The sequence below is a fragment of the Gymnoscopelus braueri genome, assembly GCF_963280865.1.
Source record: "Gymnoscopelus braueri genome assembly, chromosome: 11".
In the NCBI taxonomy this organism is placed as follows: domain Eukaryota; kingdom Metazoa; phylum Chordata; class Actinopteri; order Myctophiformes; family Myctophidae; genus Gymnoscopelus; species Gymnoscopelus braueri.
Genome location: NC_137613.1, coordinates 25,732,391 through 25,750,317, shown reverse-complemented (window position 1 = coordinate 25,750,317; position 17,927 = coordinate 25,732,391). Strand labels below are relative to the sequence as shown.

General features: G+C 43.1%; 1 protein-coding gene across 1 annotated transcript; it reads right to left on the bottom strand.

Annotated features, from left to right (window-relative positions):
* Positions 1-2,519: 2,519 nt before the first annotated feature.
* Positions 2,520-16,848, bottom strand: nsun2 (NOP2/Sun RNA methyltransferase 2). The gene is made up of 19 exons (XM_080441434.1): positions 16,623-16,848; positions 15,731-15,888; positions 14,186-14,290; positions 13,832-13,937; positions 11,950-12,021; positions 11,738-11,822; positions 11,072-11,267; positions 9,614-9,688; positions 9,000-9,130; positions 8,799-8,872; positions 8,555-8,685; positions 7,991-8,087; positions 7,472-7,677; positions 7,300-7,392; positions 7,061-7,196; positions 4,550-4,630; positions 3,870-4,008; positions 3,369-3,408; positions 2,520-3,256 (listed from the first exon to the last, which is right to left on the bottom strand). Exons 1-19 carry the CDS (start codon positions 16,698-16,700, stop codon positions 2,992-2,994), a joined length of 2,268 nt encoding a protein of 755 aa, XP_080297560.1. The 5' UTR covers positions 16,701-16,848; the 3' UTR covers positions 2,520-2,991.
* Between the last annotated feature and the right edge of the window lie 1,079 nt (positions 16,849-17,927).

Sequence of the window (17,927 nt, the reverse complement as noted above, 5' to 3'; positions counted from 1 at the left end):
TCACTCTTTCATTTAAAAAAAAAAAATGGAAGAGTGGAAGAAGAGAGGATTCTCTCTCTTGGTCCCTCTGCACTTCTGCCAGGGAAGCGGCGGTGAGGGGGCTGGTTGTCATGACAGCTGTCGTCATGGAAGCTGGGCTGGGTAATAAACAGGAGCGGAGAGACATCCGTCCAACTGCAGAGATCCAACCAGAACCACCTGCATGCTGGAATAACTGTGTACCGGTAGCCTATAAGTATATGCACACAGTACAATCCTGAGGATAGCTTTTAACCACTTGAACCCTAGTATCCTTATTGTGGGGAAGACTTTCGCAGAAAATAGCAGATCAACACGCTGCGACACGTTGTGAGCTTGATGATCGGATATTTTCAGCCAAGATATTTAATGTATTCAATGTTTGTCTGTCTATAATGTCCCCAATGTATTCACTGTCTCCCAATGTAATGTTTCCCAATGTAATGTTATGTATTCCTGAAAATGTATCCCTCTGTTTGTATGTCTGTTTCTTTGTGAGGACTGCGGATGAAAACTAGCATCTTTGCTAAATCCGGTGTATTTACGTCTTGACGTTCATTAATATGCATTGTCCTGTCCAAATAAACAAATGAATGAAAAAGAGCTAATACAGAAAAGACAGTATAGTCTAGAGCCCTGAGGGACTCAATGAGTAACCACTTGAACCTAGCCTCCCTATTCTGGGACGACCATTCAGGGAAAAATATAGCTGATCTACAAGCTTGTGAGCTTGTAGATCAGAGCTATCAGCTATTTCCCGCAAAGATATTTTATGTAAAGCGAAACCAGAAGGGTCACTACTAGCATAAAGCCCCGAAGGACTCTGGCCAACAAAGTATAGGTTTTAAGACAGAGATTAATATTAGTATTTTAAGTGGTGTCAAGACTGGGCCTCAAAGATCCATGGAAAGGGGGTCTTTAACTATATTTTCTCAAGAGAAAATATTTTAGATTTTGCTCTGTAGGAAAATTGTGCAATAAATTAAGATATAACATTTTGAAAAGATAATGTATTTTACACCAGAAGGCACCGGTGAACCATAATGATCCCATTACATTTGCTCAAATAGACTAGTCAATTTTCACTAAGATTCTCTCCAGTTCATTTTTTTTTTTGTCAAACGGGGGGCATTACCTTTCTGGACATGAAAAAGGGAGCATTACAAAATCTGGCCATTAGAAAAAAGGCTTTGAACTTTTTTTTGGCACGAGAAACATCGTCTTCTGTATCCCAGCATGTAGCTCCCACATCCTCGACCACAGATAAGAGCGCTACAGTACGGACGGCTCAGCGGCATATACCCCAAACGGTGCATAGCCAAGGCTAAGCGGATCATCAGAGACACTCACCACCCCAGCCACAATCTGTTCATGCTGCTTGTGAGGCAGGTGATACCGCAACATCAAATGCTGAACCAACAGACTGAGTTCAGTTTCCACAGCCAGGCCATCATCAGGCTGCTGCTGATCAGGTACTGAGTCCTGCCACATATGTCTGTACATTTCTACCTACATAACTACTTTATGTATATCAGACCTATCTGCTGCACTTTTGAACATAACCCGTTCTGTTACTCACTGCGGCCACTAGATGGCCATGTCAGTCTCTACATTTTACTGCTGTACATTGGTCCACTCACTAATCGCCTGTCACTCAATAATTGTGTTTACGACTGTAGATACATTCTCTAGTATTTTTCTAATGTACATTTTATGTCTGGTGTTATTTGACAAAGACTGCAGAACACTGTCACAGCGACTCGCTTTATGTATATTTGAGAACAGTTAACTTAGCCAAATAGATGCAGAACACGGTCTATCCATCTTGATCTTCAACCGCTTATGCCAAGTTGGGTCATGGAGGCAGTTTCAGCAGAGAACCCTAGACTTCCCTTTCTCTGGTCACATTAGCCAGCTCTGACTGGGGGATCCAGAGGCATTCCCTGGCCAGCGTGGAGATACAATCCTCTATATACCTGGTCCTCAGTCTGCCCCGTGGCCTCCCTGGAAAACCTCCCTGGGGAGGCTTCCAGAAGGCATATAGATGCCCTAACCACCTCAACTGGCTCCTTTCTGCTCAAAGAGCAGGAGCTCTAGACTACTCAGTCTCTCACAGATGACTGAGGAACAATGTATATGTGATAATATTAACCCATTAAGACCTGAGGCCAATTCGACAAATGTCTTCTAAATCCTAATAGTTTTCTGAAAAACGTATGTTGCTATATGAGTGGTGCTCAAAACTCTTTCATGTCACCCCCAGAATTATAAGTATTTGGCCGCAGACCCCGCATCTCAAAATATTTTGTTCCAGGGACACCCAGAAGCAAAGATTTGTGTAAAACAAATTCACTTTAAAAATAAATATATTCGGCCGCGACCGTCTGGGCACCTAGGCTGGTAGCATGTATGTATGAACTCCCGATCCCGACGACCTTTGCTACTACTGCTGAAATGCCTCTTTCAATAGGAAGAGTTAAATGACCTGACAAGTGAGACCGTTAAAAGTATGCAACACTTTTTAATCAAGCTTCCGTACTGGATTACAGGTATAGAAAATGAGATGGTAGCTAATAGAAACCTCTTCAACCGTGTATGATACAAACAGAACATTGTTTGGCCATTTTGACAGCGTAATAATCCGGTTTAAATTAAAACAGAAATAAAAGAACATCAGTAGAAAATAAAACAAGCCACTTTAATAATATCGCCTCCTGGGGTCATTCCAAAACCGAACCAGCATGGAAGTATCCATGTGCTCATTTTAGGCGGGTGCTCTGTCTGTTAACGGCAGTGGAAAGCACAGACTCACTTGGAGAACACCCCTAACTTCTCTCTCTCTCATAATGGTTTGGTATTGCCCCTGCCTGGTCAACACAGCTCCAGCATTTACAGCCGTCTTGTCCTGTTCCTTTGAAAGCCTCTTAACACTAACTAGTCTCCAATGGCCTTTGGTTCGGCAGAACCCACGTCTTAATTGTCCTTCTCCGTGTCCGACTCGGCCCGTTGTTCAATGCCTCCTTGTTCCGTAGTCTCTCCTTCTTCCTTCTGCTCCTCCTTCCCTCCCTCCTTCCCTCCATCCCTCCAGCCCCGTCCCTGTCCCTGCTTGTCTCTGAAGACCTCCACACCCAGCATGCGGAGGTAGTGGTACCTCTCGTTGCGAGGGACGAAGGCACGGATGGACGTCTTGCCCCTCCAGCCGCACAGCTCTATGGCGCACTGGGGCGCTGAGGGGTCACTGAGAGAAAGACAGACAAAGAGATAAGGCCACGGGACAAAGTAATCAACACTGAACGTCGGTGCAGAATCAGTTATTAAGACACCAACACTATGATAATTACAATACTTACTCTTTGTTTGGCTGGTACCTCAACACGATGCTGCCCATACCTGTGGAAACAGAACCGGTGAATACTAGACACCAGATTGGGACAATACCAGAACCAACCACTAGTCCACGTTTCGGGGTGAATTTATATTTCCTGATATGTATTGGTAGGCGGCGATCTGTGAATGTCTGGCTATGAAAGACCTTTTTTTTGGTAATCTCACAAGACAGATTTAGCCAACAGCTGAATCTGTCATCTGTCAAAAGTTACGCAAGTAAAGGGAATAAGATGGCTAATAATAAGTCTTACTTTCATGTTTAAATTATGTTGCGGTTAAGACTGATTTGGTCAAAATAGGCAAGGCATTTAGTCTTTGAAGTTTATGCCTAAAAGAATACTCTGTTGTACAAAGCTGTTGCACTGAAAACAGCAGATATATTAAAGCTACTGTATTTTTGGCAAGTGACACCGCAATACAATGAAGTATAATTCAGGCTTTATAGGTTAATAATGGTGGTGTACCAATTTTCTTGGCCTGAGTATGAGAATCCTCCTGCAGTTTACTGAGGAAGGGGTTCTCCTGGGTCAGCAGAACTTTGATGTCCTCCACTGACACTGTGATCAGCCTGGAGCGAATGTATGGGTACAGCGTGTAGATACCCTGCAGGGACACAAGAGGACAGGGTGAATGTACAGGGACAGATAAAGAGTGTAGAGTCCCTGGAGAGACACAGAGGACAACTATGACAAGTATGGACCTACCCATTTTTATGGGTCGCAAGTAAATATCCCATGATTTTGTTTCCTACATTTTGTTTTTAATAATTATTTTAAAAGATTTTCAAAAATAAAATAAAAAATAAAAAAACATGAATTTAACTCCCAAAATGTTTCAAAAATAATTTAATAAATAAATAAATGTAAAAAAAAAAAAGATCTGTTATTTTCACTAGCTGGGTCGCGGGAGACATCAAATTTCTCTTTTGGGTCTCAAGCTAAAAAGTTTGGGAACCACTGGCCCAAAGTACATCAAGGTTCAAGGTGTTTATTGTAACATACATATATAACAATGCAGTCAGTAGCAGCATCATAGGCAGTGAGTTCTCATACTAAGTTTCCCTAACAGTGTGGATAACAATCAAATTGAAAGGTAAAATAGGGACTGTCCTAAATGTGTGTGTGTATGCAAGTGTGTGCCTTACCTCCTGAGCCAATCTGAAGGCACAGCCAAACTCCTCTCCATCGCTATTACGAGACAACACCTTCACACCTGTGTTGATCACCTTAGCAACACACAAAACATTTTCAATTAACATTTTCAAGTTACATTTTAAAAATAACTGTGCCTTAATTTTGGCCTCAGCAGGTCAACAAGGACAACATGTTGTCATAAGAACTTCGGCAGAGCCTTGCTAACATTCGGTTCAGCAGTTCATGCATCTCCAAGAGTTTCTACCTGCTCTCGTTATTTATATTGTTTTATTTCCACAACCTGTCAGCAACGTTCCATGGACAGTTTTGAAGAATGGTTGGCAGAGGATAATCCCTTTCTGAGTGACGACAAACAACCAGATGCAATTAATGGAGAGAGATAGCAGACACTTTGTCTACGGTGTCTGTCGCCAGAACTCAGAGAAGAATTATGTCAAAGCACGTCGGAGGTTGATGAAAATAAACAACGGAGATCCAGGTGGTATGACCACCATTGCAGCACTGTACACAATGGGCCTGATAAACTAAGCTGTTCATAAATAGTGCCTAAATAAAGTGACTAAAGGGGTGCGTATTTTCGATAAGCACAATCTCACGTGGGATTCACCAAACGCTGTTTACAGCCTTTATTTGTGTATATCGCGGGTGAAACTAATTTTTGCCCAACAGTCACGAGCGCGCTCCTGTGTAGATCATCTACGCCCCATTTATCATAAAAGGCAACCGGGAACTCTAACGTCAGTTCATACACATCATCACGCTTCAAAATGGACAGATCTACAAGCTAACAACGCATCGGTAAGCACCCACTTGAGAACTTGTAGATTAGCGCACGCAGGTAATAAAACGCACGCTGAGTAAATAAAGTAAATAATATCAAATAGCCTACTCTCATGTGTAATGACGAGAATAAGAAGTTAGATTACGGAGGGGAATCTGTCCTTTGAATCTGTATTAGAAATTGAGTAGGCTAATGGACACAGCAAGATTTCACCCATACTGTATTCTCAGGTAAGACTGCGTTCATGTGATCACTGATGTGGTCAATATTATAAATTAATAGCGTGATGGAGTTGGCACGAAACTTAAAGCCCAATAGCGAAACAGCAAACACGCCGAGGGAACTAATAATTTAGCTCTAAATGAGTCAACTGAAAAGAAATAAAAATTTGAATCATGTCATGTCTATAATATGCATAGAAGCAACAGATCGTTGACATACGTTTTCTTTCTCTTTTATATGTGTTGGGCACATAAATATTTTTTGAGGTATGGCACTATTGTAATTGATTTTGCATGAAGAATAAAGCATTCTAATGACATACGCAAGCTTTGATCCCATGTAAGTCAGCCTCAGAGCAGACTTGAGTCTAATGTTCAGAATTCAGAGCTGAGCCGTAGCGAGTATAAAATGTTTTTTTCCTCCAAGAACCTTGTTCGGTAAGCCCTGCCAAAGCCAAAAAGGTTGTATGCTGCAGCCTTTAAAACTCGATATACTTGGTTTAAAGGGGTCCATCAGCGGTCTATACTTGGTCCACTCCTTTTTCCCTCTACACCAAATCTCTTAGCTGACATGCTGAGAATAGGGACGCTAGGGTTTATGTGGCAATAGGGGTGAGGCCATGTCAGTAGGGTTTATCCTCTGCGGAGCATGAATCCACTAAGCACAAGTCATGGCATTAAACCCATTTGAATATGAGAGATTGTGTGTGCGTTCTGTGCAAGTAAAAATGTGTGGCCTGATGGTGGCGAAATTGGATTTGGGTCACCAAAATCAGTAGGATTCATCATCCGGGGGAACATGAAGGTTCGGTTGGGAAGCACTGTTTTAGGCTATAGATATAATATTGTCACATTAAAATATTTGTGGCATGTGGCACTAATAATCTAATTTCAGCACAACTTTAAAGGTCCTTACACACCGGGGCGTTTTTTTTCATGCGAATAATACGTTTTAAAAAAAAAAAACCTTATAAAGTCAATGCAAGCTTCCACACCAGTTTCGAAAAAAGCGTCTTTTAATTATTCGGAACGAGTCCAAATTTTGTGTATATTCGCATATTCGCCGGTGTGTAACCGCCTTGAGGCTTGCAGTTTTTGCCTCCAAAAATGCATAGCAGAACATTTGTAAATAGGTTTTGATTGTAACACCTAACCTAGCATCAAGAAGAGAAGGCTGTGTGTTTGAATTGCCATATCCAGTGTGTAATTGTGTGGTAAGTAGCTACAGTATGCACATAAAAGACAATCAAAACATTAGAAAGTAGACTGGGGGGGATGCTCAAACAGACAGGAGACATAAAACACACACACACACACACACACACACACACACACCTGTGCAGGTGCTGTGGGGGTCGACCAGTGGGATTTGTGATGCAAGGCAGTCCCATCTGTTTCTCCTTAATGACGCAAACTTATGAATGCATGTGCGCAAGCAAGCAAGCAAGCAAGCGCACACACACACACACACAACACACCAGCCGCAGACAAGTACTTACCTTCATGCGATCGCTGTTGTTGAGCAAGACATTGCGGAGCTCCTTTGAGACCATGTACAGGTTTCTCTTTTTGCCCTCGTGGGTTCTGGTCAGAACGCATTGTTTGGGGAAGTCTGGAGAGAGGTTATAGAATGACCTAGCAAAAACAAACAAACACAAACAATGATTAACGATGGCCACAATGCTAAAAACTATAATTTATTTCTCTCCCTCCCTCTCTCTCTCTAAAACACACTTACTGTATCGTTGTAAAGACCGGATCATCTTCAGTCAGGAACACAAAGGGGTCTTCTTTGAAACCAAACACTTTCTTCTTCTTTTGTGGAGGCGGCCTGGAACACAAAGAACGCAGAGGTAAGACACACACACACACTTTTAACTCCATTTACCCTGACGTCCAAATCGACTCACCCACACACTCCATCTCGCTCGGGGGCTGTCTCCTGGGCCTGATCTCCTTTGGGGGTGGTCTCCTCCTCCTCTCCTCCCTTCTCCTCCTCCGCCCCTCCTTCCATCTCCTCAGGAGCAGCCTCAGAGGGGGAAGCATCTGTGGGAGTGGTGCCCGCGGGGGAGCCCCCTGTCAGGGCCCCTGAGCCAGAGGAGGGGTGCTTCCTCATCTAGAGACGGGAGAGAGAGGGCAAGAGAAAGTAATGGACAGAGAGAGAGAGAGAGAGAGAGAGAGAGTGTAGAGGAGAGAAAGAGACATGAGAGAAACGGGGGGGGGGGAGAGATGAGATCATCAGTGGTCCCAGCTGTGGTTACTAAATCTGAACAGGTGAGCGATGCTTGGTGCTGTTGGATCAATAGTCATGTTCCCATGTGGGAATTGTGCTCCATTTCTCTCTCCAGACAGGCTGAGACAGGAAGCGCCTAGAGGCTCATCAACAGCACAATTCCACAGGTGTGTACGGGTGTGTGCGTGTGTGTTACCTTAGGAAATCTTTTGTTCCAAGGCATGGCGGCCTTCTTCACCAGTACGGCTACAAAGAAGCCTCCAGTATTCTGGTGATGAGGCAGAATCCTCATACTGATGGATAAAACATATGCACGCATGCAAACAAACAAATGAGAACACAAACACGGCTACAAAGTCAAACAGACTGGGTTTTATGGTGACCCCTACAGTGTGTGAACATAAACAACAAAATGTGAAAACCGTGAGGCCACAGCTCCCTCTGCAGGTCAACATTGAACATTGCACATAGAGCACATCAGCTACTAACTAAAAATTGCAGTGTGGAATGACATCATCCTTCCTTTAAACTAGGGCTCATGGTGTCACAGGTGTTTAGATGCGTGTGTCCAGGTCTATTTCTATCCATGCAGATAGGGTTTGTGTGCACAGGTGCACCCACAGTTAAATTAAGACAAAAGGTAATGTGCTGTTGTACTGGGCATCGGTCCAAAGCCTGCAGGGTACAGGTGTGTGTGTGCGTGTATGTGTGTGCGCACGGCCGCACGCATGTAAACACATATGTGTATTATCAGGCGTACCATCTCTCCAGATGCATGTCGGCTAGTTTCTCTGCGTCTTTGGGAGGAAACATGGTTGGACGGATCTGCGTGTGCCGGTGGGTGGGAACCTCGGACCAGTCCGCGTACCAGGTGCCCTCCTTGGTCATCAGCTGCGGGTACGAGAAGGAGAGCAAAAAAAACAATAACTTAGCAGCTGCAAGCCCTCTGAATGGCAGGGATTCTAAACGGCATGCAAAATGACAAGGACAAGCATTCTGCTAACCTTCCAGGAAGTGACCCCCGGCATCCATTTCAGACCTGGGAGAAGGTCGGAGGCGTCGGCCAGCTCCAGGGTTCCTGCAGGCGGGGGGGTACCAAAAAAAAAACAAAGGAGAGTGGGTGATTATAGACCGTTTTCATTTAACAGATCATTTGTGTTCTTGGTTTCATGTAGATAGAATGCAGGTTGCTTTATGTACGTTACCCTCGCTCTTCTCCAGAAGCGCCGCTATAATGGCCTCGTCCTCGATGGGGTTCAGCGAACAGGTGGAGTAAACCATCCGCCCTCCCACAGCCAGCTGTTCCACGCCGCGCACCGCAATACGCAGCTGCAGCCTACAGAATGCAGCGCAGCACGCATACACAGACAAACACTCGTTAAAAGATGAGCGATTTGCGATTTAAGTGTACTTTGTGTTGCTGCCAGTCGTTTTTAATTGGCACCGCCAGCAAACGAACGATTCCCCTGTTGCTGAGCCAGTTTGGCCGATCACACAAACACTTTAAGTAGAGAGATTCTCATGGGTGCACAAGTATTATAGTCGCTGTTGGGTGGAAGTCCAAACCTGTTACTTTTCAGGAAATTGAAAATATAACCTGTATTCCAATGGATCCAATGTATTATTTAGTCACAAGCTCCAGTTAATACTTCATTGGCTAAATATACTTTATCATTTTCTTCATAAAATAGGTGATCTACATTTGTACGACATAGGGCATTAACTGACAAAAAAAAATATATGAAGTTTACACCTTTTCTGCCCGACAGTAACTATATTCATGCATGCACACACAAAGACAGGTGCATGGTCTACCAACCCGTGGAGGTGCAGGCTGTTACTGGTGGTCCACTTCTTCCATACGTCAATGTTTTTCCTCATGGTTCCATCTCCACTGTGGGAGCACAGAGCAGACAGCACCAGTCAAGCACAGAACCAGCATTGGCCTGAGTAAGGCCTTGAGGTAGTCACACATTTTAAATCATGTTGCAGAAAAATCACTTTTAATTTCCCAGGCCATTTCTAAACAAGTCCTTGCTTTCATTCACCGTCTCTGCCTGCGTGTTGTCAATGCGATATCAGTCCAACTTCTCATATTATCCTGTAACTTTAATATAGCCAACTCCCACATGTGACATCATTGTGAAGTGCAGTAATAACATTGTTCAATTTAACCACTTTCAACCTGGTGTCCCCATCTATCGGATAGTGTCAACCCCTGTATGGGATCGGTGCAGACTGGCTTACTCGTCGATTCTGCCAAATAAGGAGTATCAGACACATTTCCCATCCAGGTATCGGTATCTAGTTTGGAACCACTGCACCAAACCATTGGAGGGATTTGAGAGTAAAAGCACAAGCTGGGGCTTTTTTTCTAGTTAACTGATCGTTATCTCTCCTCCCTGCCTCTGTCTCACCATTCTCCCTCTCTCTTCCCGTGTTGTCTTTGGCAGGAGCAGCGGGCTCCAGTGGTGCAAGCCAGTCTAACGCAGTCAGCATTGGCAAACCAATGCAGTACTGCCACGGCCGCAGAAAACTAACCGCACATACACTAGGGGTAAGGGGAGAGCGTGTAGTGTATGTGTATTTTGCCTTTACTTTGAGATGGTCTGTCATCACTCTCAACCAATCCTACAAAAGTGAGATTGAATCTCACATGCCCTTCTGCCTGCCTTGTTCAAACGGAACGTAACAAAACAAAAGTTTGTTTTGTCTCCACCTCTCTGCTGGGAGATCTGTTACATGCAGTGTCTCTAGCACCTAGCCCATTAAAGACGACGATTTTATACTTCTGGCTATTCTTCGTGACGCACTATGAGCTTGTAGATCTGCTATTTTTGAAAATTCATGACAATTTGTGCAAATCTTTGAATATATATATATTTTTTCAAATCTTTGCTTCTGGGGGTCCCTGGAACAAAATATTCTGTGATGGGGGTCGGCGTCCAAATACATTATCATTTTGGGGGTCTTGACATGAAAAAGTTTGAGCACCACTGATATAGCAATATGCGTTTTTCAGAGAACTGTTTAGAAGACAGTTGTAGAATCGGCCTCAGGTCTTAATGGGCTAGAGCAGTGGTTTTCAACCTTTTTCATGCCAAGGACCCCTAAACTCGGTGCCGCGCTATGAGCTTGTATACAGCATCTGCTATTTTTGAATAGCCAAAGCTAAGAGGTTAAAATGATTCTGACGCTATGTTAACTAACCCCCACCCCACCCCAAGGACCACTGGTAGAGGAGACCAGCCAGGTACGTTATGAAGCTTCCGCTGACCTGCAGGGCACGTCGCACAGGATGCGGTCGTAGAAGAGCACGTCCTTCTCGCCATTGGAGTCCATAATCTGTAGAGTGGGGATGCAGGACGCGTCGTGGTTGACCACCATGATGCACGGGCTGTTCAGACGCTTGGCCTGGTGGACCAGCAGGTAGCAGCGCTTGTTGTCCACATCGTTGGCGATCACAAAGCCCTCTGGAGCGCAGGGGAGGAGAAGAGTAAACAAACAAACAAACCATAAACAGATGGGTGTCTGTCCATGAGGAGAAGCGGGTTCGGAGATGATTGATTAGCAGATGTAACATCAGCTATAGAACCAGCTTGTCGTTTTATCCTAGTCCTCTGTGTGATGTACCCATGGTTTTGTTTTAAAAATAGAACAAATGTTACATGTTTGATATCTGCTGCTAAGTGATGTCTCTTACGTTCACAAGAGACTGTGATATTCTGCCTCATTTTTATTTCTTTTTTGAGCAAGCACCGTATGTGCATTTGATATTGTGTCCCGTTATGACTTTTTTTCCTTCGTTTCTCTCTATACTATATTTTGTCAGTGAAAATAGCTGGGAGCTTGTACGGAATAAAATCATTTCAACCACTATTTTACACCTGTAAACTTGTGATGCGACATTAAACGTCAAGTTTAATTTGTTGGTGTTCCTCACCTGGGAATGGCACGTCCATGTCAGAATGCAGCATCTCGATCAGCTGGGCCGTCTTAGAGCCGGGAGCAGCACACAGGTCCAGAATCTACAGCACAAACACTATTAGTGTCAGTTACTTACAACAGTGGTTCTCAACCTTTTTTGAACTCTGGACCACTAGAATCTTTCAAACAATCCTCAAGGAATATAGAATATCAGCTTGTTTTTTTTACCTTATGGTGAGGCTCTATCTTCAGCAGCAGTGGAGGGATCATGCTGACAGCTTCCTGTCGACTGATGTTTCCCTGGAAGGAGGAAGACAGACAAGTACATCATCTGCTATTCTGCTTACTTCAACTCTCACTGGGGCTGCACAATATTACAGCACAACAAATAGAATAAAAGTGCAATTATGCATTTTTCATAGAAGGAACAATTTACTAGATGGCTTCCTTAAAGCGTTGGAAAGCTGTGCAGAATTTCTAGCCTACAAATCAAGTTGCATGCTGGACATTTCAAAGTTTTGTTTGCAGGTATCAGGAAGTTAAAGTTTAGCCTTTTTAAGACATTTTAATGCCACCTAGAAAGATACACTCTTTTTAACTGAGTATGCATTATTGTCTCAAGAATGAAGCTAGCAGAAGTTGGGGTTCAAACTGCCAGATGCTCTTGAAAGGCTTTAAATACAAACTCATGCATTGCATTATTCCCTAATTTTACACACAGACCCTCTTCTAGATGGCTATACTCCTGAAGAGCCAGGAGAGTCCATCTTTCAGTTAATCACTTGGCAAAACTCATTTGCACATACAATATTATGGTCAGATCACCTCAAAAAAGATTTAAACTGAACTTTTATACATTTTAATGCCTCAAATAAATGTAAGACTATTCTTTAAGGACCCACTGGGCAGATTTTGAGTGTCAGCATTCACCTTCCTCAAATGTTTTGAGCATTTTGTTTATGACAGAGTGAATACCCCATGTTTGCAGTTCATTTGACAACAGCAATGTTTAGCCAAAATGTTGCAATATTTCTTCAATATCGTGCAACCCTAACTTCCACTAACATTGTCTATTGACAGTCATTTATACAGGGAAGATTTGCTACATGTGCATTTCCTCAGCAATGTTGTGCTCCACTGTCATTCAATTATAGACATTTAAACCTGGGTGATACCAACTACTACCAACACCAGTCTTCTACTTTTTCTCTATTCAGCAGTTCTACTGAAGTGGCTGGTGTTTTAACCACATGAACCCTATAGTGTGCCTATTCTCGGGCAAAATAGCAGATCTACAAGCTCACACCGTGTCGCATTGTTACGTGTTGTGAGCTTCTAGATCAGCTATTTTTGGTGAAGAGATTTGAAGAGATCCAGGCAACAACGTACGTACAGTATATAGGGTTATGGCCTTGCTCAAGTGCAACCCACCTCCATTAAGTAGGAGAGAGAGCTCCACATTCACCTAAGATTTTTCCCAGCAGGGAATCAAATCAGTGACCCTCCACTTGCCAGGTAAGTACTCTTGTGTAACTCCTAATAGTCTCGTAAGCATATCTCCTCTGCAATCTTCCAATACCCAAGACACAAGTTTGTAATTCAACCCGTTAGAATTTGAGATGAATAATAACAAAATATTGTCCGGAGGTTTTCCACCAGTGATTTGCAACCTTTTTAATTTCAAGGACCCCCAGACCTACAATTGGTCTACAATTTGATTACGGTTACAGTCCATGTACTCTAGTTATAGAGATAACAGTAAAACACTGTTTTTACTGTATTTACATGAACATATAATGGTTAAGATTAACTATCAATCATTTAGCTTAGGAACCCCTAGTACCCCATCAAGAACCCCTGGAACCCTGGGTGGGGATCCCTGGAGCCCATATTAAGAACCACTGCTTAAAGGATTTTAGAAATCACATGATATCCGCTTTATTGACCGGCGCTCACTTCCTCTAGGATAATCTAGAGAGCTCCGGAAAACACGTCTCTCTTGAGACACTACATCCTCATTTACATGCTGGTGTCGCACAGCGAAAATTGCAGATCTACAAGCTCACAATGCGTCACATCGTGCAACAGGCTCACATGTCTGGTGACTCACCGACTCAGTCTCGCTGACCAGGTACTGGTGGAACTTTTCCAGCAGGGGAGACTTCCTGAGGATCTTACGGCTCATGTTGGTGTGCCAGGCAAGCTCGTCTGGATACCTGATCACAGGCACGCACACACACAGCTTGTATTAGGTATTTAAACTCAGTCTGTTACTTCATCGCACGATAGCCAATCAACAAATTCAGAGCGCCTTACAACACAATGCGTTGAGCATGTAGGGAAAAAAAATGATTTCGAAATGTTGATCTACAAGCTCACAGTGAGCTTGTAGATCTGACATTTTCGCCCAATGTTACCCCCAGAATAGGGATGCTATGGTTCAAGTGATTTGGTTAGACATTACCAGCTCAGAGGCTGTGGAGCTTCTATCTTCTGGCCTTCGATCTCAACTTCCTGGATCTCCTTGAAGTATTTCTCCTTCAGAGTGTGGAGGATTTCTTTGGCATGGCTGGAACAGAGCGGTAGAGAGTTGATGGTTATTACGAGCATTGCAGACTGGAACAAAGCGTCTGCTCTTATGGATTTGTCAAATTAAATATAATATTCACATTTACCCTGCAGATGGCTGATCAAGGTAACCACTGATTTATTGGTCCATACTCGCCTTGTTGACTGCCATCAGTGTATCGGCAATTAACCCATTAATACCTGGAACGCATCTGTGTCACTTTAGATTTCTTTGGCTATTCAAAAATAGCAGATATACAAGCTCATAGCGCGGCACCGAGTGCCGCGCTACGAGCTTGTAGATCTGCAATTTTTAAAAAAAACGTGAAAATTATTTTTTTTATATTTTTTTCCGAATTTTTATTAGGATTTCGATTTTTTTAGACACGGCCTCAGGTCTTAAAGGGTTAAGATTACATTCACAGATGCCAGTGGCTTATCTGTCGTTTCATAAATCAATATTGACAGAATATTTTCCCCCCATATAATTTATAGTAGTCAATACTTTTTTTACACCATTTTTTCCCCTCCCAATTTAGTCATTATGCCAATTATTTCCTCTCCACACATTGTGTGTTGTCACTGTTATTGTACCCTACAAGCACACCTGCCAGTAAGGAGCCCCAACTGGGAGGATGTAGTGCCAGGTACCGCTCCAGCCCGTGGGAGTACGTGCAGCAACAAGGATCACCCTCCTCACCTGGTTTCGAATCGGTCATGTTGTTCATATTGTGTACTAAAAAATAAAAACGATATGGTACTGCTGTACTGCAAGTCTCTGTGTCAGGCAGGCACTACTTCCTGGTTTACGTCAAGGAAGCTTTTAAAAGGAAGAGACGTACGTGCTGGACGCCGGGATGCGCCATGACACTCATGGGTGGCAAACCTCGCACCGGAAGTTCGATGAAATACATTGCAGTGAATGAAGCCGGCTGGACCAGCACAACGATTGCGACTTTGGTCATATTATCGGTTCAGGAATATAATCGTTTCTGTCTCGGCGGTATCGCGAGATTTGGTTGCCAGACAGGAAATGGTTGACTGTCTCGTGATACTTTGGCCGTTCAGAAACATACTTTGTGCTCTTTAGATACCTCTATAAAATTTTACACATCGAAAAACAACACAGCAGAAAACAGTGTGATATGAATTCTTTTACTTTCCTGAGCCGAGTATTTTATAAAGGTCTCAACTCTCAATCGTTCAGAAATAGTGTTTGTTTATAAGCTGTCCAGCCGGCTCCCATAGACTCCAATGTTATTTCTCCGACTTCAGGTGTGAGTATGCCACAGAGTGCGACGAATTTGCCGGCTGGAATTGCATTATAGAGAAAATGACTTCGGCTTCCCTTCCATTCAAAGGCTTCCTTGGTTTATGTGACAACGCTCTCAAAGTCGCTGTTATAGTAAGCGGACATGGCAACAGCAACAATGGTTATCACCTCTTGTATCCAGTGATGCGGATGGTGGCTGGCAGAGGTTCCCTCATGGCCTCCATGAACTGTTCAAACTCTCCCTCGGGGATCAGACCCAGCTCCTTGTAGTAGCTCTCAAACAGCTTGTTCTCTTTGACGATGTCAGCATAGCCTGCGCCCCAGCCCTGGATGGAACACACAACAAACCAAACCATGGAGGAGAATTATTTGGAATATAAACAGACTGATGATGATCCGTGATGGGGATGATTAACTAGCTGTACTGTACAGTGTACACAGTAAAATCCTCCGTTAATTTAATTCCAACAATTAAGAAATAGTTAATGTACAAATGGATCCGTACCTAAGAATGTAATGTGGCTGAGGAGTGATTGAATAAACTACAACTGCGTAAAAGCTAAATGGATGGAGATGCAGAATTCTCTTTGAGGTGATGACATTAGTCATTACAGTCATGACAAACTGCACTGTTGATGTGCCACTGAAAATGTAGTGATGTAGCTTGTTTTGTCAAGCTAGTCATACTTAAGCTACATTATTCTTGTTAAGTGTAGTGTACAGTGGGGTTCAAGGGACCCTCAGGGTTCCCTGTTGGGGTTCTAAAGGGGACTTTGACAGGTCTGTAACTCAAGAGTGCATTTGTACACTCTCAGACTTTAATATGGGGGTCCTTCAAATTACAAAAGTTTGAGAAACCACTGAATTGATTGATTGATGTACTTTGTTTAGTAAGACACGAGAACAACAGTTCATGGAAGTACAGATGCACAATACAAGTAGTGAAGCTAGCTACCCACAAAGCTAAGCTAGTATCTAGCCTGGATACAGGAGTGTCATAATAATTATATTCCAATGACCGTCTGGATCCAAGGCTAGGCTAGTGGTAGGTGTAACTCACAGCGTTGTCTCTGCCGTCTTTGCGACCAGCCTGGTTCTGGTTGTGGTTCTTCTGTCTCTGCCTGCTTCTCTTCCCCATCTTGGTAGTGCAGACCACCGACCACTGCTGGAATCTAAGCAACGCAGCTCGCACCGTGGTCGCTGAGAAAGTTGGTCTAGAGAGAGAGAGAGTGACTGTGTGTGAAAATTTCAATAACGTCTTCTTCAGATAGTATATTTTCAATACAACGTGCTACGTTTAACGCGCATCCAGTCTGCGCAAGCATGTGAGCCAGGACCCCTTTTTGGCAGCCCCCGAATCTGCCTGAAAAAAATACAAAATGCAGTTCTCCATACTGGGCTGTGTTTCTCTTACTTGCAGGAGACTATATTATAATCTATATTTATACACAGGTGAGGAGACATTAATTTATTGTTTCTTAGTCTTAGCATCGGGTGATGAGGTGATGTTGAGTAACATCGGGTGCACATACGGTGACATGCGATTGGTTTAAAGGAGACGATGACCCTCCTCCCAGAGCACCTGATTGGTTTATGTAGACCTAGCAGGGGACTGACTGGGTAGCGTTGCCATGTCCTCTCATTATAAGCGACTTTGGGCTTGTTTGTCTGTAAAGTTGCTTGTAAATAATGGTTTGATTTAATACTTTATTAGCAACACTAAACAATAAAAGCCTGGAGATCGAGGCTAATACTTTATTAACAGTTAGCAAAATAGTACAGTGGTACAATTATACAATGATGCTAAAAGAATAACACAAAAAGTCCTAATGGCTTGTTTCCATTGTGGTAGTTACGGGTTGCGTTTATTTTGTCCTTTTCTTGTTTTTAGTGTTTGCTTATTTGGGCTTGCTTCCTAAATTTTGTTGTGGCTCTCAAACATTTTCATGTCAAGGAGCCAAGAACCCCCAAATTAAGGCCCAATCCACACATGGGCAACATACAGCCTGGGGCCCGGACCCGGCCCTTTAACCATCTCAATCCGGCCCGCCAAGTCATAAGTTATGTTAATAATTTTGAGACAAATTAATTTAACTCGACTCCAATTAATTGTAATGAATATTTACCATTTGAGTACATACCTGCATTCCTCCATCCGTATGTACTCAAATGTTTTATGTTTATAATGTAACAGTGCAACAGTCTGCCTTGAGTCCATATTTATAACAATGCAATGTGTTTTATCAGTGACCTGATGGAGTGGTGCATATCAGATAACATTTAGACATTTATAGGCTCATTTAAAAGTTGATACAGCATTGACATGGATTGTTTTTATAAGCAATCTTTCATTGGTAACCTCGTA

Coding starts and splice junctions, on each gene's coding strand:
- nsun2 (XM_080441434.1), bottom strand. CDS start 16,700: ATGGGGAAGAGAAGCAGGCAGAGACAGAAGAACCACAACCAGAACCAG. Junction 14,291..15,730: donor CGCATCACTGGATACAAGAG/GTGATAACCATT, acceptor GCTCTGTTCCAG/CCATGCCAAAGAAATCCTCC. Junction 8,088..8,554: donor GACATGCATCTGGAGAGATG/GTACGCCTGATA, acceptor TTTATCCATCAG/TATGAGGATTCTGCCTCATC.